The 26,307-nt window shown below is 41.5% G+C and overlaps 1 protein-coding gene across 1 annotated transcript in view; it reads right to left on the reverse strand.

Annotated features, from left to right (window-relative positions):
• Nucleotides 1-26,307, reverse strand: part of dock8 (dedicator of cytokinesis 8) — an 88,661-nt gene that overhangs the window by 34,864 nt on the left and 27,490 nt on the right. Inside the window, exons 3-14 of the mRNA XM_062998928.1 lie at nucleotides 20,436-20,611; nucleotides 17,690-17,761; nucleotides 17,469-17,577; nucleotides 14,467-14,682; nucleotides 13,390-13,475; nucleotides 13,145-13,211; nucleotides 8,484-8,633; nucleotides 7,453-7,533; nucleotides 7,197-7,356; nucleotides 4,033-4,163; nucleotides 3,069-3,162; nucleotides 1,602-1,764 (exon numbers count right to left, since the gene is read on the reverse strand). Coding sequence (XP_062854998.1) covers nucleotides 1,602-1,764; nucleotides 3,069-3,162; nucleotides 4,033-4,163; nucleotides 7,197-7,356; nucleotides 7,453-7,533; nucleotides 8,484-8,633; nucleotides 13,145-13,211; nucleotides 13,390-13,475; nucleotides 14,467-14,682; nucleotides 17,469-17,577; nucleotides 17,690-17,761; nucleotides 20,436-20,611 — 1,505 coding nt within the window. The remainder of the gene's footprint in view (nucleotides 1-1,601; nucleotides 1,765-3,068; nucleotides 3,163-4,032; nucleotides 4,164-7,196; nucleotides 7,357-7,452; nucleotides 7,534-8,483; nucleotides 8,634-13,144; nucleotides 13,212-13,389; nucleotides 13,476-14,466; nucleotides 14,683-17,468; nucleotides 17,578-17,689; nucleotides 17,762-20,435; nucleotides 20,612-26,307) is intronic.

Genomic DNA, 26,307 nt, shown 5'->3' on the forward strand with positions numbered 1-26,307 from the left:
ACTAATGCAATATAATTTATATATCCCTTTAATGTTTAAATATATTTTTATAGGAGTAAAATACATATATTTATGCTGTCAGGTTGGAAGTACATTTGCTAGTGTGATAATTTAATATATTATTGGCTAGGGTTATTCTAATGTTCAACCTGATCCTATGCCCTTTATGAATGACAAGAGAACATAGTGGACTTTCCAATTAGCATATTATTTACTAATCTTAAAAAGTGTCACATTTATTGAGGATATAGTGTTGAAAATTGTCAAATTGTTTTTGAGCAAGATCACTTAACAACAGATTAAATAAATGCCCAGTAGATGGCGCAAATGACCCAAAAATAAATAGAAAAAAATACTTCAGTTACCCAACTTCTAGATTCTGAGTAAACAGTTCATTCAAATTTAATGATCTAAACTTGTAGTACAGATTAGTATATGACTAGGGGTTTCACTACAATCTTAGTTTTAGGCTTCAAGCTTTAAACTTTGTTACTTAAGGTTTGCAGCCCAGGAGATTAGCACCCAACACTACAGACATGCTGCTCTTTACCCCAGCCAGCACTGAATTTTTATCAAGTGCCGCACTGTGTCTGAAGAGTCACGCTATGCTCTATGTCAGGGGTTTTCAACCTGTGGGGGAGTACCTGTCCAGGGCGCGCGAGAGAATTGCTAAAACTAAAGCAATTCATTTTTCACATACAGGAGACATACGTATTTCTTTAGTCTTGCTGACCGCGCACACGCGCACGTTTAATGTTATCCAGTTCAGTCTGAAAAAAAAACTTAAAAATGGGGCTAACAGTGAAGAGAAATCGGTGACTAACACAATGACAGCTGTTATAGGACGTGTGTGTGTCTTTAAGAGAGGTGTATAGTGGGAGATCCTCTGTTCACAGTATCGACACAATACGCTCAGATGCAAGATTGCATCGTATGTATGATGTGCATTACGTTGTTTTAGCTTGTCGAGCTTTCGCAATGGTTTGCGATGGTTGACGGGGGTGCGATGGTTGACGGGGGTGGGAGGGTTGAGGCGCAAGTTCAAGTACGGGGGGTTGAAAACCCCTGCTCTATGCTCTAACTACATTTTGATTTGAACTGAACACTAAAACGTAAAACATAATTAAATGATACCAGATAAATATTCAGAAATGTAAATAAATATTTGGTTAAACTAGTCATTTATATCATATAATTATGCTACAGCTACAGCTATTTTATTAATTAATACATCTCTGCCCTTTGGACAAAGCAAGAAAATAAACAGGCAGTAGTAACAAAAAAGCACCTTTGTTTTGTACCATTATGTACAGGAAGTGTGTATTGGAGATCATGTTGAAGTGTACGTCTTTTTAACCTACATTACATCTTCAGATGCCTATAATGTCTGTACATTAAATTTTCTCTGAAAAGTTTAAAAACCCCAGGACAGGTTTGGAAATGAAGACAAACTGCATTTTTCTGCTATATGAGGGTTAATTAAGTTGAACTGACAGAAAGGTGAAAGGTAAAATGAGCATTAATAATATTACATAGTATTCAGATTCCTAACATATTAATACCAATGCTAAGTGAGGTACAGAACAAATGCACAAATGTACCTGTATATGCTGTGAGGGACATAGACATCGCTGGACGCAAACTCAAGCACTTCTTTGACAGGTCGCAGGTTTTTCTCTGACACTGGCTTAATGGAGATGAGTTCGGGAGACAGACATGCAATCACTGCGTCTGGAGCTGGGGTCACCTCTAACTTCAATGAACCTGTCAGACCAAACACAAACCAAAATCCAAAAACTGTGTTAGTGATCTCATACACACTTTCACATAGGCTTCCAAAATCATATAGGTGCTCTGTTATGAACCATATTTATGGTATATAGTGGTATGACTCTTTATCAAGTGTGATAATGCAATGTCATTCATGCTGTACCTGTCCCTATAATGTGTGTTAATGCTTACTGACGCACACAAAGCTCACATGGCTAAAGAAAGTAGAAATTCTACCGTTCCCATTCAAAAGTCCATGTCCAGTTATGCTCTCTAGGATTCCAGCCACAGAATGCTAAGTAAGCTTACAGATTTGCCAGCATCACTTGATCAATAGGAAGCAAGAAATGCCATCCTTTCCACTCAGGCACCAGGTCCAGTTAGGACTTCTGTACTGCCAGGTGGCCTAATAATTGGCTATTTGATTGATGGGGGAAACAGAAATACCATGCCTTCACTGAGACAACAGGCCTTGTTAGGCTCTCTATGACTCCCAGCCATAAACAGATGAATAACAGATTAATAAAAGTGATTTAAAGATAAGTAGCTAAGTAGTTAGCTAGAGTCACTTTGAGTGGTACAGGAGACATAAGGGAAATTACATCCGAAATATACAAAAGCACGTATACTCTCTTAGACTCCCAGCCATAGACTGATTATGTGATTTGCTAGTCTTGTTTTCATTAACAGGAGAGATATTAATACACTTCCTATTAGTCATTAGGTCCAGTTATGCTCTTTTGGACCCTCAGTCACAGATGCTCAAGTGTCCCGTTGATTGGCTGGGGAAATAATGCCAGTTCTTTTACTTAAGTAAAGGGTCAAGTTATGCTTTCTTGGAATTCCAGCCACATGTGGTAAAAGACTGGCTAGTGTTGCTTTAACTAAAAGAAATAACAGTAATTCCACAGATGGCTAAGTGATTGATTATTGTCACTTGGACTGACAGGGGAGAAAGTGATGCCATCCCTGACTATGGAAGGCTTAGTGACTGGCTATCAAATTCAACATAACAGTTATATGTGTAATGTCCTTCTTGGGATGGGTCTCTGTTGAGTCTGGTTCCTCTCAAGGTTTCTTCCTGTAATTTTAAGGGAGTTTTTCCTTGCCACTGTCGCCCTTGGTTTGCTCAACAGGTGTTTTTGGTCTGTCGGTCCTGGTTTCTGTAAAATTGCTTTAAGACAATGTCTGTTGTGCAAAGCACTATACAAAATAATTTGACTTGGCTTGACAGTTATCAGTGTAATGATGTCCTCCCATAATTAAATGCCTTCAACTGTTATGGCACGAGACCTCACCTGACATGGTCTTGACCCGTCGCTGAATTGTGGATGCCCTCTTGAGGTCGGCCAAGAATTTATATAGATCTTCATCACTGAGACGCTCCCCTTCCTAAAAATAGGACAAGGTCAGATTCCATTACTCTCTCAGTCACTCACTCACTGTCTTAACCGCTTATCCAATTAGGGTTGCGTGGGGCGGGTGCTGGAGCCTATCCCAGCTTTTCGATGGGCGCAAGGCACACAGTCCATCACAAGACAGACACACACACATACACCCGTTCACCTAAAGGGCTATTCAATGTCTCCAATTAACTTGACTGCATGTTTTTGGACTGTGGGAGGAAACCGGAGCGCCCGGAGGAAACCCACGCAGACACGGGGAGAACATGCAAACTCTGCACAGAAAGGACCCGGACTGCCCCGCCTGGGGATCAAACACAGGACCTTCTTGCTGTGAGGCGACAGTGCTACCCACCGAGCCACCGTGCCGCCCCCCAGACTCCATTACACTCTTGTTAAAACAATATGTCACATATTTCCAAGCTCTCAGTGAATGTCCCTGCGGTCAGGAGAAGGGAGAGCGGAATGTGTAACACTATTAAAATGTGTCAATACGGGGATCATGCTTTATCTACAAAATGTGAAAAATGTGGCCCTGTGAAATCTCACAGCAATCTGCAAAAGCTGCCTGACCTCAAAATATCTGACAAATGATTCAGCAAGATCTGTTATCTTATTTATCATGGACAGTCGGGTACTGATGTACTGCTCTTCATTTGTTCTGTGTTCTGAAATCTGATTTTAAAACATTCACATGAATGTTTTCATTTCTTAAAATAGCAGCTCTATCCAAGCAGTGCAAGACAATAATGTATGTATGAAATGTATCAGCTGTACTGTCGACTGACTGGCATGAGGTTCATCCACATAAGACAAAAAAAAAGACTGAATCTGTGTGAACATAAGCCAGAGAGCTGACCTGTTTAAAGAAGGTTGGAATGGTTATGACGGCAGGTTTGAAGCTGGACAGGTTAAACTGGTCCTCCAGGGCAGTGAATCTCTCCGAGTTGCGCCGTGGCAGGTAAGCCCTCTTTTCCACATTGTTTCTGCCTGGCTCAAAGCACACAACACACACTTACAAACCCAATAAATAAACAGTGAGTCACTAATCAATCATGCTACGTATAACTGAGGATACCGTGTAACAGCAGAACACAAAACTGATTTAATGCACTCAGTGCCATTTACTTCAGTTCTGTGAATGCCACTGAATAAAGCACTCTAACATAAAGTGTTCTGCCTTTAGACACTGTTGCTTTGATGTGGCTCACTGTTAATATTTGCAAACTTTATTAATAGACAATAATGCTGGAGTTTTTTTTATGTTTGCTTTTTTTGTAGGCATTTTGGGTGAGGAATATAGCCATCATCATACACCGACCAGGCATAACATTATGACCACTTACAGGTAAAGTGAATAACACTGATTATCTCTTTATCACAACACCTGTTAGTGGGCGGGATATATTAGGCAGCAAGTGAACATTTTATCCTCAGAGTTGATGTGTTAGAAGCAGAAAAATGTGCAAGCGTAAGAATTTGAGCGAGTTTGACAAGGGCCAAAGTGTGCTGGCTAGATGACTGGGTCAAAGCATCTCCAAAACTGCAGCTCTTGTGGGGTGTTCCCGGTCTGCAGTGGTCAGTGTCTATCAAAAGTGGTCCAAGGAAGGCCGCTCAGGTGGCGCAGTGGTAAAAACACATGCTGGAACTAGAGCTGGGATCTCGAATACATTGTATCGAATCTCAGCTCTGCCTGCCGGCTAGGCTGAGCAGCCACATGAACAACGATTGGCCTGTTGTTCAGATATGGGCGGGACTAAGCCGGATGGAGTCTCTCTCTCATGACTGGTGCAATTACGACCTCTGCTGGCTGAATGATGGCGCCTGCACAGAAATGAGAAGAGAGTGCTCTCAGGGTGTGTCTTTCCATACACAACACTGAGCTTCACTGCACTCATCAAAGTGCTGCCCACATGTCGGATGGGGTGTGGGCTAGCTTCGTTCTCCTCAATCAGAGCAGAGATCGGCATTGGTGGAGAGGAAGCATGATGCAATCGGGCAATTGGACGCGCTAAAGGGGAGAAAAAGGGCAGTTACAGTTATCACTGAATACGATCTGAGCAATTGAGGGTTAAGGGCCTTGCTCATGGGTCCAACAATGTCAACTTGGTCATGTTGGGGCTTAAAACAGCAACACTATAATTACTGATCCAATACCTTAACCACTGAGCTACCACTGCCCTAGTTATTATTCAAATGCATCTTCACTTCCTCTCGGCTGCTACTGACTTCCACTCTGACCGAGAAGAGTCGTGACTAACACACGACCCTCAGACACGTGTGCAGAAACCGAAGGCTTGGTCTGGCGCACAAAGAGTCATGCACTGATCTCCATTATCCCTTGTCTCTGTGCAGACACCATTGATCAGCCAGCAGAGTTCGTAATTGAATCAGTTCAGGTTCAGCATTGAGCCCAACACACAAGCACCTAGCCTGTGGCAGCAGAGCTGAGGTTCAAACTCACGAACTTGAGATGTCAGCTCTGGTGTGCTGTCGTGTTATATTTATTAATTTATTCCTTTTTATAAAATGGGTCTGGCACCACCCAGAAACATCAGGCACAAGACCAGACTTCTTGGAAAGTTTCATCTCAGGGCAGCACACATCTATACATTTACTCACTTATTTACTGTAGTCAATCTACTTTATGTGTGTTTTAATAGGTATGAGGAAGACAGAAAAAATCTAGACAGAGACAGGATCGAAACAAAAAGTCCCCAGGACCTACAGTATGTTGCAATGCAGCACCCACTCTACCAGTTTTGCCACCAAGCCATCCACAATATGTCTAGCTGTTCTGATTTTAAGACTACCCTTGATCACATTATTTCTCTAACTCACTCTAATTCGAGGTAGTTAATGGTCAAGATTCCTTTCACCCTCAACTTCTTGCACTGTAGTCGGTCACAACAGTAAGTCTGTAATGAGTCAATTACCTTTGTTTGCTTTATCTCGCATTACAATGCAATGGGCTACGAGACTGCAATGCCAGAAAAAAGCTGGTGATTACATTTTATGATCTGCTTTAGTTAGTGTTCTTCCAAATCAATGAGGTTAAATATCCAACCCCAAGCTTGATGATGCAAAGCAATAGCAGCATATAACATGCAAGAGCATTTGAACATACACTGATCAGCCATAACATTAAAACTATCTCCTTGTTTCTACACTCACTGTCCATTTTATCAGCTCCACTTACCATATAGAAGCACTTTGTAGTTCTACAATTACTGACTGTAGTCCATCTGTTTCTCTGCATGCTTTGTTAGCCCCTTTTCATGCTGTTCTTTAATGGGCAGGACCACCACAGAACAGGTATTATTTGGGTGGTGGGTCATTCTCAGCACTGCCCTGACACTGACATGGTGGTGGTGTGTTAGTGTGTGTTGTGCTGGTATGAGTGGATCAGACCCAATAGCGCTGATTGTGTTTTTAAACACCTCACTGTCACTGCTGGACTGAGAATAGTCCACCAACCAAGAATATATCCAGCCAACAGCGCCCCATGGGCAGCATCATGTGACCACTGATGAAGGTCTAGAAGATGAGCAACTCAAACAGCAGCAATAGATGAGCGATCGTCTCTGACTTTACATCTACAAGGTGGACCAACTAGGTTGGAGTGTCTAATAGAGTGGACAGTGAGTGAACCACAGTATTTAAAAACTCCAGAAGCGCTGCTGTGTCTGATCCACTCATACCAGCACAACACACACTAACACACCACCACCATGTCAGTGTCACTGCAGGGCTGAGAATGATCCAACACCTAAATGATACCTGCTCTGTGGTGGTAATGTGGGAGTCCTGACCATTGAAGAACAGCATGAAAGGGGGCTAACAATGCATGCAGAAAAACAGATGGACTACAGTCAGTAATTGTAGAACTACAAAGTGCTTCAATATGGTAAGTGGAGCTGATAAAATGGACAGTGAGTATAGAAACAAGGAGGTAGTTTTAATGTTATGGCTGATCAGTGTATACCACATCTGTACAGGCTGTCATGGCCTTGCTGCTCTTACCATTGACACTGTCTGAGTCTATGGTGTCCCGTTCCAGTGTGGCTGAGTTGATCACGCTCATGATGTTGACCGTGGCAAAAGCGAAGGGCATTCTGTACTGGCCTAATCTCTGACAGAATCCCTCAGCCTGATTCCTCAGCTTCTCTAGCTTGTCTTTGTTCTGTAATACAAAAGACAAACAGAGAAGATTGGAATCATGTCTGAAACCATCAATATGTTTGTTAGAGTTAGTAAAACCTGTTTTATCAGTTCTCACCTTTGGCGTATCATTCTCCTTCATTGCCATGTAAGGTTCTGCACAGTCTCCGATTTCCCCCTGCTGCAAGACTTTCTCGATCTAATACACACACACACACACACACACACACACACACACACACACACACACACACACATTCATTATCTTTGCATCTATCCAAAATGCAAAAGCCAACATCTTCACATAATGTAGGAGTGTGTAGGTGTGTACACTGATTAGCCATAACATTAAAACCACCTCCTTGTTTCTACACTCACTGTCCATTTTATCAGCTCCACTTACCATATAGAAGCACTTTGTAGTTCTACAATTACTGACTGTAGTCCATCTGTTGCTCTACATACATTTTTAGCCTGCTTTCACCCTGTTCTTCAATGGTCAGGACCACCACAGAGTAGCTATTATTTGGGTGGTGGATCATTCTCAGAACTGCAGTGACACTGACATGGTGGTGGTGTGTTAGTGTGTGTTGTGCTGGTATGAGTGGATCAGACACAGCAGCGCTGCTGGAGTTTTTAAATACCATGTCCACTCACTGTCCACTCTATTAGACACTCCTACCTAGTTGGTCCACCTTGTAGATGTAAAGTCAGAGACGATCGATTGCTGCTGTTTGAGTTGGTCATCTTCTAGACCTACATCAGTGGTCACAGGATGCTGCCCATGGGGTGCCGTTAGCTGACTATTCTCAGTCCAGAAGTGACAGTGAGGTGTTTAAAAACTCCAGCAGCGCTGCTGTGTCTGATCCACTCATACCAGCACAACACACACTAACACACCACCACCATGTCAGTGTCATAGCAGTGCTGAGAACAATCCACCACCCAAATAATACCTGCTCTGTAATGGTCCTGTGGGGGTCCTGACCATAACAAAGCATGCGGAGAAACAGATGGACTACAGTCAGTAATTGTAGAACTACAAAGTGCTTCTATATTGTAAGTAGAGCTGATAAAAATGGACAGTGAGTGTAGAAACAAGGAGGTGGTTTTAATGTTATGGCTAATTGGTGTATGTACTAGCGTTACCTTGATGACCAGGTAGATATCTGGAGAAGGGTAAGTGATGGAAAAAATGGCAGCCCTTGCCAGTGTAGAGCAGTCGATATGAGGCGTGTGGGAGCGCAGGAAGCTCTTCGTTTGTTCCGTGTTCAGATCGAAGTGAAAATTCTCTGAAATCTGTTAAAATAAAATAACATGGTTTTAATTTCTGGGGCGGCACGGTGGCTCAGTGGGTAGCACTGTCGCCTCACAGCAAGAAGGTCCTGGGTTCGATCCCCAGGTGGGGCGGTCCGGGTCCTTTCTGTGCAGAGTTTGCATGTTCTCCCCGTGTCTGCGTGGGTTTCCTCCGTGAGCTCCGGTTTCCTCCCACAGTCCAAAAACATGCAGTCAGGTTATTTGGAGACACTGAATTGCCCTATAGGTGAATGGGTGTGTGTGTGTGTGTGTGTCTGCCCTGCGATGGACTGGCGCCCCGTCCAGGGTGTTACCGTGTGCCTTGAGCTCACTGAAAAGCTAGAATAGGCTCCAGCACCCCCCGCGACCCTGATTGGGTAAGTGGTTAAGAAAGTGAGTGAGTGTTTTCATTCCCTAAAATATCCACTCTTACCAAGCAGTTCAGAACAGTAATGATGAAATGTATATTTATTTTATTTATTTATTTAGTTGTTTTGCACCATGCTTACACCATGGTTACATTGTAATGATGAAACGTTTGTGGTACAGTCATAGGTGTAGCTGTGTAGATGTGGCACGCAATCTTACTGCAATGTTCCTTGTTAATGAAGTGCATTGCAAACTCACTGCTTTCAAAATCCATGACACACTTGAAATATTAATAAACAATAGCGGTGCAAAAGTGCCAGTGATGGTGAAAAGAAAAAAATCAGAAACACTTGTTTATGCACTTTTTAAAACTCTATTTATCACTTTTCTACATAGTCACCTAGCAATGCATTTTTCCCAGCATCATACCAACCTTTAAATGCCATCAGAAAATCAAAAATGTTTTTGGGGCCGCTCAGGTGGCGCAGCGGTAAAAACACACGCTGTTCACCAGAGCTGAGATCTCGAATACATCGTATCGAATCTTGGCTCTGCCTGCCGGCTAAGACTGAGCGGCCACATTAACAACGATTGGCCTGTTGTTCAGATAGGGGCGAGATTAAGCCGGATGGGGACTCTCTCTCAGACTAGTGCGATTACGACCTCTGCTGGCTGGTTGGTGGCGCCTGCACCGAGATGGGAAAGGAGTGCGGTAGAGGGTGTGGCTCTCCGTACACAGCGCTGTACTGCACTGCACTCGTTAACTGCTCAACCTGGATTTTTGGTCTTTTGGTCCTGGATTCTGTAAAGTTGCTTTGAGACAATGTCCAATGTAAAAAGAGCTATACAAATAAATTTGACTTGACTTGACATATAAACATTAATAATTCATTTTTGACAAGTACTGACTTGACTTGACTAAAGACTAATTTCTTATATGATGACCATCATCATACAAAAATGTGAGAGGAAATTGAGGGGATTAGGAAGGGGCCATTACAAAGGGGAAGGGGCTGAAGGGATTTAAGTATATGGCTGCCAGTGGTGGGGTTGGGATAGTTGACAGATGTCTTGAAAAGTCTGCTATACTATACAGTCAGTCTTTTTAATAATTTTTGTTAACCTATGTTTGTTTGCTTTGTTTATTAGGATCTTAACGTAATGTTTTACACTTTGGTTACATTCATGACAGAAACGGTAGTTACTCATTACACAAGATCAGTTCACAAGGTTATATCAAACACAGTCATGGACAATCTAGTGTCTCCAGTTCTCCTCACTTGCATGTCTTTGGACAGTGCGAGGAAACCCACGCAGACACGGGGAGAACATGCAAACTCCACACAGAAAGGACCCGGACTGCCCCACCTGGAGATCAAACCCAGAACCTTCTTGCTGTGAGGCAACGGTGCTACCCACCCTCAGGATCTGCTGCACCTAAAATAAAATGCTATCTTATGAAGACTGAATTAAATTGTTAGTGTGAAGGCTTTACTTAATTTTATGATTAATGGTAAAGCTGCTCTCTCTCCATGTTCAAAGTTCAAAGATGACTTAAGATGTTAATTATTTAAGCTTTAATTTACCCACTGAACGGGTCACCTTGGCCATCATCGCAACAATTGCCCCCCCTTAGATATATATACGTATATGTGTATATATATACAGTATATATATATATATATATATATATACTGTATATATATATATATATATACTGTATATATACTGTATATATATATATATATATATATATATACATACATATACATATACGTATATATACTGTATATATAAAGGTGAGGTCAGCCCAGAATTACACGGGAGGAGCTTGTAAGTGGTCAAGAGATTTGAATGGAAGAAACTGATTCTGTGACAGGAGTGTTTTATACAGGGACAGGACTAATTTGTGTGCCTTCTATGCACATAACCGGTCTGTGTGGGTCAGAATTTTTGCTGGTTGGTAGGGGATCAAATACTTATTTCCCTTAATTAAATACAAATTAATGTATAACTTTTATTTAATGTTTTTTTTCTGGATTTTTTGTTGATATTCTGTCTCTCTCTGTTAAAATAAACCTTCCATAAAAATTATAGACTGTTCAAATCTTTGTAAGGGGGTAAACTTACAAAATCAGCAGGGGATCAAATACTTATTTTCCTCACTGTATATATATATATATTGATGTACATAATTTGAATCAGTTTATTCACTCAGTCTCACTAACTGCCGTGCATCAATTCTTTCAAATGCCATTTAGACATGTGAAGAATGTTGATTGTTGCTTCTTTTCATGAGGTTATTTACATTTCAGTATAAAAACATTTCCAAAAGCATTTCCTTCCATCTTAAATTCTTTATTTTAACTGCCGGAACAAACACCAGACACATCATGTCCAGATTTAGCCTATAATCGGCATTACTGTCAAATCTGTGCTGTAACTTTTAAACTTTTAAAGATGTGACATCTGCTGTCTATTTATCTGATCCACAAAAAATGCTCGAGCTAAAATGTAGTGTGGGCTAATGAGAACTGCTGGGGTAGAAAATCTGTTTCCCCCCTGTGTTCATATAGAGTTATCTCCAAAAGCAATGACTGATCACAACATGTGAGCACAATAATAAATCACAATAATAAAAGAATACAGGAATTCAGTCGTGGGTGCACATGCATGAGAGTAAAAAGCAGTGCATAGTGAAAGAGGAAAAACAAGTAGGTGTGTTCAGTGCTACCAAAACCGGGCCAGTGATAGCTCAGTGGTTAAGGTACTGGACTAGTAAACAGAAGGTTGCCGGTTCAAGCCCCGCCACCACCAAGTTGCCACTGTTGGGTCCCTGAGCAAGGCCCTTAACCCTCAATTGCTCATTGTGTAAGTCGCTTTGGATAAAAGCGTCTGCTAAATGCTGAACATGTAAATGTAAAAACAGGTCCTTTTTTGCCTTTTGATGTTATATTTGTTGTTTCTTACCAATGTGCAGCTATTTCAGTTTGAAGCCTATTGCAGAATCAAGGTAACTGGCTCTGTCCTACAGTAAATTCAAACAGCCAGGCTCGAGAACAAAGCATTGTAATCCAGAGATGGGGACTTGAGTCAGAGTTGTACATAAGTAAACAACTAGATTCCCTAGCGTCAGCATGTGTTAACAATAGTTACGTGTGACAATTATACATATTTTCTTAACCCGCAACGCACGAAATGGGTAAATGTTACAGCCAGCCTCCGGCATAGTGATGAAGCGTCGCTCCCTACTTCCTACACAGTTTGAAGATCACTTCATTTGAACATTTTCGTTACCTTTGGATTGGAATCTCACTTAAAATGGTGGAATACCCTACGTAGTGCACTTCACAGAAACAACTGGGGTGAATGGAACGCTTCACAGAATTGGCACTAATGGTTGAAAGACCGCTTTCTGAACCAATCAGACCTTCTGATTTAAATTATTAGTAAGAAATGCTGTTATTTGCATTTATTCAGTTTGCGTCATACAGATGATGTGTATATAAAACGCTTGATTGGCTTCCAACGAGTTCGTGTTTTATTTCACAACCGGGAAAAGTTGGAATTTTTTAATTATAAGCACATTTACAAAATAACGGATTCTATTCCTAATGGGACACAAGCTTATAAATTTAATAGCATCTGGAAGAACATAAGCTAAGGTAAGCAGTGGTTATGATTTTTTTGCTGTGTTGTGGATTTTGGCCGCTGTGCCGTGATTTATTGCTCACTTTTGCTTTGCAATGAAAACAAATCGTATCAGTTTAAGCTTTAAACTGGTACCTTCTTGTTACAGAAATTACATTCATTTGCACAATGACTAGGAAAGTAAAGGCACTAGGTAAAATGGCAAAATACAGTTGCTAATCTGTTGTTGTTTTTTATCTGAACTTACATATTATTTGTTTATTTCTACGCTACATTTCCAATATATGTTTTGTGTATATTATATTGACTCGTGACTTGACTCGGACTCTAGTCTAAAGACTTGTGACTTCTCTGTTGGATCAGGATTAAAGAACTAACACTGAAGAACACAGTCACTATTCGTCAAGGATCTGTGCAGTAATGACACCAGAACTGATCAATGTCCTTCAAGAGGAATAAGATGAAGAGGCATGTGGTGCCGAGCAGATACTGACCTTCTTTTTTTCTTTTAGGTCGTACAAGGCCATGGTGGCAAACATAGGCTCGATCTCAATTTCAAACCTGCAAAGGACAGAAGTACAGACACACAGGCTATAAGTACAGCATGATCCAACCCGTTTTACTGTCATACTTAAATCCACTATATAACCAAAAGCATGTGATCTGAAGCATAGTGCTCATAATTAGCTCAGCCCAGTTTCAATGCTTAATCAAAAACTTATTAGAGGAGATGGATTACTTGATGGTCTGGCATCGCACTAGTATTCTGTGGCCCATGTGCTCCTTTGGACCATCAGGAATGGGACGAATCTCCACTGCATCTTCCTGTAGATGGACAAAAAAAAAAAAAAATGTTTTGTTTAGAAACAAAATCACACATGACACCACCCTGACGTTAATTTTTCTACTTCTTCATAAGAGCTGCAACACCTAATTGAGAAAATAAATTGGCAACAAATTTAATTCGTCAGTCAATTGTTTATTTTATAACATGTCTGAAAATGAAATAAAGCACCCCAAAAAAGCAAGCGTGAATATACTGCATCATATATTTGACTACAAGGGGACTTATCTGAATAACCCAGACATGCCTCAAATGATCAACCACAGGAAGGGTTTTCTGCAAAAAGAATGCCAACTGGATTACTGTACCAGAGAATGTACTGCTCAAGCTCAGAGTTCTGTCATATACAGAATGCAACTAATAATACCTGACTGTTATACCCCCCCAATTTTCCTCCCAATCTAGTTGTATCCAATCGCCCTATTGCATTATGCTTCCTCTCTACTGATGTTGACCTCCACTCTGACTGAGGAAAGCCAAGACTGACACACGCCCCCTCCGACACGTGTGTAGTAGTCGACTGCATCTTTTTACCTGCACAAAGTGAGTTCATATGCGAATCAGCTGATCAACACATTATTCCTCAACTCTGTGCAGGCACCATCAATCAGCCAGCAGAGGTCGTAATTTCATCAGTTATGAGAAATCCCCATCCGGCTCCCACCCTGTATGAACAACAGCCAATCGAGGGCGCCCAGCCTCCTGGATAGCAGAGAACTTCTTTAATTAAAGGTGTACATAGGATCATCCTTAATCTGGACCGACAATAATTTCTGAGTAATGTCTGCAAATGTAACCAGATATGTTTAAGGGTTCTTGCTCAAGGGCCCAACACTGTCAGCCTGACAGTGATGAAGGCTTGAACCCTCTACCTTCCCCTTTACACTGTATTTAATAAGCACTACAGGCTCAAATAGGTACAATGTATTGCACAATTCATTGAGGATCATGGCTTTTTGTGTCACAGCTTACCTCATCAGTAGGTGGATAAAGAGCAAACAGTTCAGGATGCCGGTGGTTCTGTCTAGCCTCGAAATTAAAGCGATCCAGTTCCTCAGGGCTACTGAAGCGCAGGAGGCCATCGAGCCGAGGGTCCGGCTGCAACCCCCGCAGGTCAAAGTCGGATGAGGTGATAGTGCTGCGAGAGCTGTCGTCATCGCATAATACAGCCAGAGACGGAGACTTTACCTGAGGAGCAGCAACAAAGATGCATGATTCATCTTACGAGATTGTTGCTGTTTACCTACTCAACACACCACGCTGGATTTAACCTTACAGCATAATGTACTCAATTCTTGCAACAACAGAAACTATTGCTACATGGTGTAGGCTACTTTAACTTCAAAACAATATAGAGGATTTCTGTTCATTCCTTAATTATTAGATATTCTTTTCTATCAAATGGATAGTGTAACATAGCAGCTGCTGAAGTAGTTTGGCAGTAAGCCTTGTTAAGAGTTGTGTCCTTCTGCATTGCCATTTTGGCCAGCAGAAGGAGCACAGAGGTGCAGATGATTGATGTGTCAGTTTCTCTAAATTGACAATCACCTGTACCTCATGAGTGTTAAAGTTTTTTCCATATAACTTAGTTCTTCCTTCTAACACTTGCCAGCTCCTTTGTTGGCAAATCTGCTCTTTTCAAAAACCACAATACCAGGCTGCTCAGTCTGAGGGTTCCCTATCTTTTACTTTTTTCCGAGAGCTGGATGTTGCAGATGGCTAGAGCAGCCACATTGTGACAACCAGTTCTTAAGTCTGTACTATCCCTTCTCTATCCACTTTCTCCACTGGGGGCTGCATCTGTTTTAGGGATTGTTTTCAGTTGTTACTTTGTTTCTGTTATTTTGGCCATCTTATTTATTTGTGATTATACATTTTGTCAGAAGCTTTTTAGCACAGTATTGTTCTTGCATTTGTGTGGGGCTTCACCTTGTGCTCATGAAAACCTATGTTGTACCTACAGGGGTTGGACAAAATAACTGAAACACCTGGTTTTAGACCACAATAATTTATTAGTATGGTGTAGGGCCTCCTTTTGCGGCCAATACAGCGTCAATTCGTCTTGGAAATGACATATACAAGTCCTGCACAGTGGTCAGAGGGATTTTAAGCCATTCTTCTTGCAGGATAGTGGCCAGGTCACTACGTGATGCTGGTGGAGGAAAACGTTTCCTGACTCGCTTCTCCAAAACACCCCAAAGTGGCTCAATAATATTTAGATCTGGTGACTGTGCAGGCCATGGGAGATGTTCAACTTCACTTTCATGTTCATCAAACCAATCTTTCACCAGTCTTGCTGTGTGTATTGGTGCATTGTCATCCTGATACACGGCACCGCCATTGGATGCACATGGTCCTCCAGAATGGTTCGGTAGTCCTTGGCAGTGACGCGCCCATCTAGCACAAGTATTGGGCCAAGGGAATGCCATGATATGGCAGCCCAAACCATCACTGATCCACCCCCATGCTTCAATCTGGGCATGCAACAGTCTGGGTGGTACGCTTCTTTGGGGCTTCTCCACACCGTAACTCTCCCGGATGTGGGGAAAACAGTAAAGGTGGACTCATCAGAGAACAATACATGCTTCACATTGTCCACAGCCCAAGATTTGCGCTCCTTGCACCATTGAAACCGACGTTTGGCATTGGCACGAGTGACCAAAGGTTTGGCTATAGCAGCCCGGCCGTGTATATTGACCCTGTGGAGCTCCCGACGGACAGTTCTGGTGGAAACAGGAGAGTTGAGGTGCACATTTAATTCTGCCGTGATTTGGGCAGCCGTGGTTTTATGTTTTTTGGATACAATCGGGGTTAGCACCCGAACATCCCTTTCAGACAGCTTCCTCTTGCGTCCACAGTTAATCCTGTTGGATGTGGTTTGTCCTTCTTGGTAGTATGCTGACATTACCCTGGATACCGTGGCTCTTGATACATCACAAAGACTTGCTGTCTTGGTCACAGATGCGCCAGCAAGACGTGCACCAACAATTTGTCCTCTTTTGAACTCTGGTATGTCACCCATAATGTTGTGTGCATTGCAATATTTTGAGCAAAACTGTGCTCTTACCCTGCTAATTGAACCTTCACACTCTGCTCTTACTGGTGCAATGTGCAATTAATGAAGATTGGCCACCAGACTGGTCCAATTTAGCCATGAAACCTCCCACACTAAAATGACAGGTGTTTCAGTTATTTTGTCCAACCCCTGTATATTGCTTTGTGGCACTAGCCAGCTGTGCCATGTACTATCTGATTTCAGACAGATACAGAGGAGCTTTATAGCTACAGTATGCTGTGCTTCACACAAAAAACTCTGAACTGGATACATCTCAATGACATGGTTTTGTAAATATTTGTTGCATTCACATTACACTCTGAGAGCCTGTATATGTATAAATATACATATTATATCAGGAACCAACATATTTGGATTAGTGCCTATAGTTCCTGCAATGTCTGAGCAACATCTATGTCCATATTGCTAAAACCAAACCTAAGCTGGGCTGATCAACCCTCTGCTAACCCATCAGACTGTTAATTACTCTCAAAGAGAATGTACAAGCCTTTCGAAAAGCTTTTAGGCCTGGTTTGGACTCAAAGCTCATAAAATATACATGCATTCACAGTAGCCTCTTTGGTTTGGGTGATTTAGACTTGGCATGCCAGAGCTTAACCAAAAAGAGCTGTGTGACTCCAACTGAATGAATATTCATGCCTCACTGCTGCCCAGGCCACCGGTTAAACAAGGTGGCACAGAGCCAAAATCTTGGCTCGGTTTCCATCTTTCTTACCTTTTTTTCCTCCAATCTTCAACTCTAACTTAATGTTTATTTTTTCTTTCTCTCAAATATGCATCTCTGTGATTAAATACTTATTTACATAAATTGTCTAGCCATTCTCTTAACATACTTGTAAAGCCAGCATCACTGAATCAAGATCAGATCTAAAAGCACAGCAGAACTGGCTGCATTTACCGGTAGCTCCTGTTTCTCAGGTTGGAGGTCTGACTCAAACGTCTGCTTTTGAAGCTGTTTGAAAAAGTTTGTCCTCTCGGAGTAGGCACTCCATCCATCACTCTGGCATCTAAACAGGAACCAAAAAGGACAGGTACACGTGTAGTTTTGTATCCACATAACTAGCAAATTATAATTTATCACTAATACACACAAGCAGAGATGACGGTGGTGGGACTTACCTTCTGCTGACCACTAGCCAGGGCTGTGTGTAACTTTGGACACAGTCCCTTACATGGGGATCCAGTTCCACCCTGCATACAAATACACACATTCACATTACTGTAAGAGAAACAAGTCTCTCTACAGAGCCTGTAGACTGCAGGACCTCCAACTCTAGTGGGGGAACACAATAGTGTTCTTTAAAAATATGTTTCCTACAGGTATTTAATAGGGTTGAGGTCTAGAGACATCAAGGGTCACAACATATGATTGATCCTTTGATTCAATGGATCATTTATATACCTGAAACAAATTAGTGGTCACTCATAGCATCCAATTAAGATAAAAACAATCCATACTATTAATCAGCTAATCAGTCAGTAAGATCTTGCACTAATTTGCAGTTCCCATGTGCTGTCCAATTTCAGACATGCCTAATTTATCTTTAGCAAAATAAAACCATGAACTTGATAAATGTCAATGACAGTTAAATATTTGTTGTATTCAGATTACATTCTGAGAGCTTGTATATACACCGATCAGCCATAACATTAAAACTACCTCCTTGTTTCTACACACATCGTACATTTTATCAGCTCCACTTACCATATAGAAGCACTTTGTAGTTCTACAATTACTGACTGTAGTCCATCTGTTTCTCTGCATGCTTTGTTAGCCCCCTTTCATGCTGTTCTTCAATGGTCAGGACTCTCCCAGGACCACTACAGAGTAGGTATTATTTGGGTGGTGGGTCATTCTCAGCACAGCAGTGACACTGACATGTGTTAATGTGTGTTGTGCTGGTATGAGTGGATAAGACACAGCAGCACTGCTGAAGTTTTCAAACACCTCAGTGTCACTGCTGGACTGAGAATAGTCCACCAACCAAAAATATCCAGCCAACAGCGCCCCATAGGCAGCGTCCTGTGACCAATGATGAAGGTCTAGAAGATGACCAACTCAAACAGCAGCAATAGATGAGCGATCGTCTCTGACTTTACATCTACAAGGTGGACCAACTAGGTAGGAGTGTCTAATAGAGTGGACAGTGAGTGGACACAGTATTTAAAAACTCCAGCAGGGATGCTGTGTCTGATCCACTCATACCAGCACAACACACACTAACACACCACCACTGCTCTGTGGTGGTCCTGTGGGGGTCCTGACCATTGAAGAATAGGGTGAAAGCAGGCTAAAAAGGTATGTAGAGAAACAGATGGACTACTGTCAGTAATTGTAGAACTTCAAAGTGCTCCTATAAGGTAAGTGGAGCTGATAAAATAGACAGTGAGTGTAGAAACAAGAAGGGGGTTTAATGTTATGACTGATCAGTGTATATAAATACTAACATATACAGTACATACCTGCTTTAATTAATTTAATACACTTGGATTGGTGCCTAATTAATTCATTTGTTCATATGGCTACAACCAGCTTTTCAATGGCGAAAGGCACACAGTAACACCGTGGACAGGACGCCAGTCTATCGCAGGGCAGACACACATACATACACACATACACACACACACACATACCCATTCACTTATATGGCAATTCAGTGTCTTCAATTAACCTGACTGCATGTTTTTGGACTGTGTGAGGAAACCGAAGCTCCCGGAGGAAACCCACGCAGACACGGGGGGAACATGCAAACTCTGCACAGAAAGGACCCGGACCGGCTCGCCTAGGGATCGAACCCAGGACCTGTGCTACTCACTAAGCCACCGTGCCACCCAGTAGACAATTTCTAAAGTTTTATATTTTATTTTATGTTTGACCAATGACACAAAAACCAAATATGGGGGATTCACATACAACACTGGTAGGTGAAAAGAAGTGGTCAAAGAACTAGTTGCATGTGTGTCGGAGGGAGTGAGTGCAAATCTGCAGCTCTCCAAGACCAGGTTGGGGGTGACACAAGCGACAGTGGAATTATAATAGGAAATTGGAAACAACTAGATTGGGACAAACAGGGTAAAATTGCAATAAATAAATTATTAAATACATTTAAGATTAAAAATGAACTGTGGCAGGTGCAAAAGTTATAATAGATTTAATATTTAGGTTTTTAATACGTTGAATTTATTAAATAAATATGGCCTTTTCTGTACATTTACATTCAGAATATTTCATTTGAGTTTCTTCTCTATTCAGGATATGTTAATTTTAACAAACTTTTTAATAAAACTGTATAGATTACCATGACAAAAATGACATATTACATGAGTTATGCTAGTTTGTCCACGATTAGTCCTTACTTTTTTATTTTTATGCATTTTCTCCCCTTTTTCTCCCCCTTTAGCTTTTCCAATTACCCGATTGCATCATGCTTCTTCTCTGCCTATGCCGATCCCTGCTCTGACCGAGGAGATCGAAGCTAACCCACGCCCCCTCCGACACGTGGGCAGCAAGCCGCATGCATCTTATCACCCACACACTGAAGAGTGTTGTGCCACCTAGCGTTGTGTATGGAGAGACACACCCTAGGAGCACTCCTTCCCCATCTCTGTGTAGGCGCCTCTAATCAGCCAGCAGAGGTCGTAATTGCACCATTCTGACAGAGAGAGACCCATATCCGGCTTAGTCCCGCCCACCTGAACAACCGGCCAATCGCTGTTCATGTGGCCGCTCAGCCTTCAGCCGGCAAGGCAGAGCTGAGCTTCGATACGATGTATTCGAGATCCCAGTCTGGTTGCAGCATGTGTTTATACCGCTGTGCCACCTGAGTGGCCGAAATAGACATTTTTTAATGGCTTCATTACTCACCCCTCCTCAGGAACAGAGTGACAAACGGTTCGACACTCTCTGTCCGCCAAGACCACGTCCAGGTCATCATCGGGGAACTCTCCCAGCTCCTGCATGAGCTCGGTATCTCCAGTGCGCAGCTGCGTCATCAGGAATTCCTCCACATCCACTGGGTCGACTGCGTCATACGACTGAGGCTGCGGATACACACGCACCAGTACCATATAAGCAAACAGCATGGATCTATTTAATTTAATGGTAAATTTAATTTTGAAAATAAAATAACATTTTAAATTTGATGCCTGCAACCTTAACAAATTGTGACAGGTAATATAAAAGTAAAAGGTTTATCAAATATTTAAGTAACACCATTTTGAAACTTTCCATTTTTCAGAGATGAGGGAATACTGGACGTCACTCGGGAAGGACAGCAGGACAGACTGATGCCATAAGGCTAGACATTTAAGACCAAGGCAGACGAGTAAATGATACATCACATCACGATACACTTAATCTTCTTAAATATCTGCTCTCAAGCAAATAGGAGCTGCCTCAATTGCTCATGCTGGAAATATTAATATAAAATAATAATAATAATAGTAATAATAATAATATCTTTGGCGCCTTTATTTTTTTTAGCGCCTTTCAAGACACCAAAGGACACTTTACAATAAAAATAATAAAATACAAAGACTAAGAAACAAATAATTTAAGATACAGATAGATTAAGACATAATGAGATGGAAAAGTGGTAAGGATAACATATTATATAATCTAAAATATAAAGATATAGAATTAAATATCGATAGGAATATACATATATATTTGTAAATGAAATAAATAAATTAATAAGGATAAAATACAACTTTGTGTTCACCCAAAAGCTAACTGGAATAGGTGTGTTTTTAGGCTGGTTTTGAAGACAGTGGCAGATGTACAGGCACGCAGCTCTGGAGGAAGACTATTCCAGAGTTTTGGGCCAGCAATACTGAATGCCCGATCGTCAACAGTAATAGAGGCTGGTAATGTAAGGAGATGTGAATCAGATGAGCGGCGAGTGCGTGATGGAGAGTATGGTTGGAGCAAACTGCTAAGGTATGGTGGGGCGAGGCCATGCAACGATTTAAAAACAATAAAAAAAATAGTGACAAGAGAACACCTGTACACACAAAATCAACAGACCAGGACAATTCAATACATAGAATTCAATACTGGCAGCAACTTCTGCAACACTGGATCTGAAAGTATGCATCACCTTCAGCAATATCCAGCTATTGCATACAACAATAATAGCTGGGCATGTTCTGTCATGACTGGGTTCAGAAAGTCCAGGCATGTTGATGAGCTGCTTTTCAGCATGCTAGCCTGTCAGGTCCTAATTCTTCAATTTATCATGTGCAACTGTGCATACGATTCTGCTGAGACCCTAAAGTGTGCCATGGGGGTGCGAAAAGCTTCGGGAACAACAGCAGTGTGGTTGAACTAGCCAGCAATGTTTCATACAGATTCATTCAGATCAGTTTTACACTGTGTTTTGGATGACTGTCCTGTATGACTCCTGTATGAATAAAAGAATCTGCAGCAAAAAAAAAGTTGCCGTAGGTGTGATTTTGCAAGGAAGACATTCAGTGCCAAAGAATTTCAATCAGTTCTACTTTAACCTGTGTTAACCCCAGTTATTGACTGGTTAACATTTAACCAAAGGGCACCCAGATGGCTGGACACCCCCTGGCAGGCACAACTGCAGTGCCTGCAGCAACTGGTCATTAGTCTGCTGGGTGGGTCAACGCTGTATAAGAAATCTGGTTAGTAGGTGCCCTCGAGGTGTCTGTACAGAAGTGGAGGACATGGAGATCAGCATGTGACTCTTTGTGCACGAGACTGTCCTTCAGGCGCGGCTCTCTGCCTATGCCTATTGCTCTCATAGACTCTCACGTTAAGGCTCTTTTTTTCGAACTGCAGGCACTGCAATACAATCTGAATGGGTTCCGGGAGGGCTCGCACTTACGTGCTTGCGTCACACGTAAACCGGTGTCGCGATCTCGTCACCATGACTACCATTACCTCAGTTCGGAGCAACTCCATCGTGTCATTAAGGGAAATGCCATTCAGTCATCGTAGTAATCAGGATAAATTAGCAACTAAAGAATTGCTAAGTAAGTAATATAATTTTTAAATTGTGAATTGTGATTGCACTTATTGTATCTCCCCAATTGTTTAATTGTACTTCTTTATTCATTGCACATCAGCCCTGATGCCAATCTTTATTCTGGATCTGCTGCACCTAAAATAAATGCTATCTGATGAAGACTGAATTAAATTGTTAGTGTGAAGGCTTTACTCCATTTTATGATTAATGGTAAAGCTGCTCTCTCTCCATGTTCAAAGTTATTTGTGAGGGCAAACTGACAGATGACTTAAGATGTTAATTATTTAAGCTTTAATTTACCCATTGAACGGGTCACCTTGGCCATCATCGCAACAATTGCCCCCCCTGAGAGATTTGGCAGGAGCCGCCACTGCTGTCCTTACGCTCAAATACACCAAAGTCTAGGCAAATAAGATGGGATCGGTAGACTGTGCATGCGTCGGGGGAGCGTGTGTCATGCAAATATACCCTCCTCAAATCGCACTGCCCCCACCAGCAAAAAATGTATTGGCTGTGCTAAACTGGGAGAAAATCAGGGCCGTGTTTGAGGGAGAGAAGGCAGGATGAAGTATCTCGTTCTTGCGGTAGCAATAGTGACTGTCTGGTCCAGACACCAGCAGGCACAGGCATGTGTCATGTGTGAGCCATAGTTTGAGACGGTAACCATTTAGCAAGCCATGTTTGTTTGACATTTTTGCCAATGTGAGCAGGAAAGATGGATTTGGAGTAAACGGTGCTTGAGGCATATCTGCAACATGATTTTCAGGAGGAATGTAAACAAGCCAGCCCAATCCTGTGCTTCAAAGGTGCCCATTTTTCAGACCTGTGATTCATTTGCTTTGATCATTCAGTCACAACTATTGTGTATTATTGTGTTCTCCACATAATTTTACCTTATTTGTAGCGATAGGGACAATAAAAGGTTCTAGTGACTAGTTCACCTTTACTTGAAGTTCATGTATGAACAATCTGACTCCAAACTACTAAACTCGAAACACAATTCCCATTCGATGTTACTCATATATCATTTTAAATCACAGTTTATAATACAACAGCAACACCAGCTTTGACCCTCAACAATCTAATCTAATCAATTAAGTAATTAATTCATACAGAACTAGAACAAAGTTTCCAAACAAGGGCTCTCGATCCCAAGGTTTGTGATGTCAAATAAACATAGCAAAAAAAAACAACATAAAATTGTAATGCTTTATTGTGACCTCAGTGCTCAAGTGAAAACCAGGATCAAACCAGAGACGGCAATAAACTGAGAAGGATTGCCAGTGTCGCCAATGTCCAGTGTGGATCCAAACTTGGGGCCTGCTCTAGAAAGGGCTGTTACTCTGCCTGTGAAGGCAAGGTTCTTAGGAAAAGATAAATAAAGCCAGCATCTACACCGGCAGTAAACTAGACCAGATTGAGCATGGTATAACGGTTTTAAAGAAAAAAAACAGGTGCCAACAGAGAAGGTGGCAAAACTGGGAGGAAGAAACCATGATTGAATATGATTCCCTTCACCTGGAGTGAATCAAGGCGCAGATGAGCAGGTGACTGACAGCTAAGAGAAACCGGTATGTTAATCATCCATGCATCTATGCCCTCTTGCTGGACATAAATGGCATGTCAGATGGACATGATTCTGTAGGTTGTGCCCCTCTGCTGATTGACACACATCACAGCCCAGAAACACTCCATTAGCATCAGCACATCAAAAATTATATTAAATTGTAATTGCTTACTAACATTGTAATGCTGACAACAACAAATACAAACAATAGTTACAAGCTACAAAAAATACAAAGAAACATAGTAAAAAGTTATGCCAAAATATTAACCTAAGATTCCTTTTCCTCATCTTAAAGGAACCCAGTGCAGACAAAATAGTTTGAAGGAATTCATCTGGCCAAAAAGAATCAATGTAGTTCTTATAAAGAAAGCAAAACTACACAATAAGCACTGCACCCAACATGCACTGCCATAATTAAAAACCTAGCATCATCATACACTGCTGGACCCTTCCTCATCCAGCCCAAATGAAACTGCATCCTAATCTTAATGTCATTATGCATCTCAACTTCCTGTTCTCTAACAATCACAATTTAACCATTGCCGTTTCCTGTATTACTAATTAAAAACAGCTTCATTGCTGCATACAAGAAACCCCCAGCAAACAAATCAGGTGTATCTTTAGAAGAAGGATGTAAAAAAAAAAATCTTACCTAGCGTCTCTGCAGTTAGCAAAAAGGGCAAGTGACAAAATGGCGTTGCCGGAAATCAACACACTTTTTGCTTGTTTCTGCACAACTCTTCCTCTATGACTTTCTAAGCCACGCACCATGCCATTAACCATCTGACAGGAGGATGTGATGCAATTACCACTTCCTTCAGTTCTGGTAGAAATGCAGAAGCACAAAATCCAGATGGGGCAGTCAGCTCCAGAGGGTACGCTTTTTTTTACAGAAAACAAAATCCCTATATCCATTCACTCATAATCCTAATAATGAATTATCTGTCAATCTGGCAAAGAAGGACTAAATCACATAATAATGAGTTCTTCAGACAAGTGTCTGAACAGCAGACACAAAACAGTGAGTTCACACAAACTATAGAGCAAATTAAAACAGAAAGAATAATGCAGGACATGGCATCTTTTCTCCAGGCAACAAAACAATGAGTTACTGTGGTTTACATGATGTAACATAAAGCCTCCACAAGGGGGCTTTCACGTAAAAGTGTATTTAATTATTATAATTTTTCCTGCTACCCATTTTTTGGCTCCTAAGGGTCGCAAACTCTGGTACTGTTGCTATGCTGACTGGACTCAAGTGATGCTTGTTGTCATGGTAATATGTACACTAAGTCAGTGGTCCTCAACCACCGGTACCGGTCCGTGGGTCATTAATTACCAGGCCACACAGAAAGAATAAATAATTAGATATCGCTACTTCAGCAATAAAAACACAGGTGTTTTTTACAGGTGTTATTCTCTCCAATCACCCCTAGGTGGGAGCAGCGTCTCGTTGCAGCGAAAAAAGCTCATTTGTGAGTAGTACAGTTATTCTATTTTAAATCCCCCGGCCCCTGGCGGTCCATGAAATTATATCTTATATGAAACCGGTCCGTGGTGCAATAAAGGTTGGGAACCACTGCACTAAGTGGTTTGGATCGGATTACTTGTAGCACACATGAAAACAGAGATTTTCATCAGATTGTTGAGTAGAGTGAACATATAAAGACCTCAGTTGTAATCTATAATCTAAACAAATTTAATCGGACTGGAGAAAACTTTTGCATGGAAACATAACCAATGTCACATAGACATCTGCACAGTGTCATATTTTGAGAGTTGAGCTGCGTCCGAAATCGCATACTTCCATACTGAACAGTATGCGAAAGCAGGATGCGAAAGCGGTTAGTATGTGCGAATACGTAGTAAAGTACCCGGATGACCTACTTCTTGGGCAGCCATTTTTGAGTATGCAAACGATGCACACTTGCGGTCCGATAATCTATCCCATAATGCAACTTGAGCTGCAAAGGCGTTCATAGCGAAGAAGAAAGATGGCGGAAAGCGGAGTAGGACAAACATTAAACATGTTATGATTTAGTACAACCCTGAGTAATGTTATGAGTAGCTTTGTGGAGAATGACAGAATCAATTTTGTGACGTAGTACATATGAGGTTGTGTGCATACCGCACACTTGCGTACTGAAAGAGCTTAATGATTTACCGGCCGCGCAGTG

The sequence above is a fragment of the Trichomycterus rosablanca genome, chromosome 7 (genome assembly GCF_030014385.1).
Source record: "Trichomycterus rosablanca isolate fTriRos1 chromosome 7, fTriRos1.hap1, whole genome shotgun sequence".
NCBI classification, from domain to species: Eukaryota; Metazoa; Chordata; class Actinopteri; order Siluriformes; family Trichomycteridae; genus Trichomycterus; species Trichomycterus rosablanca.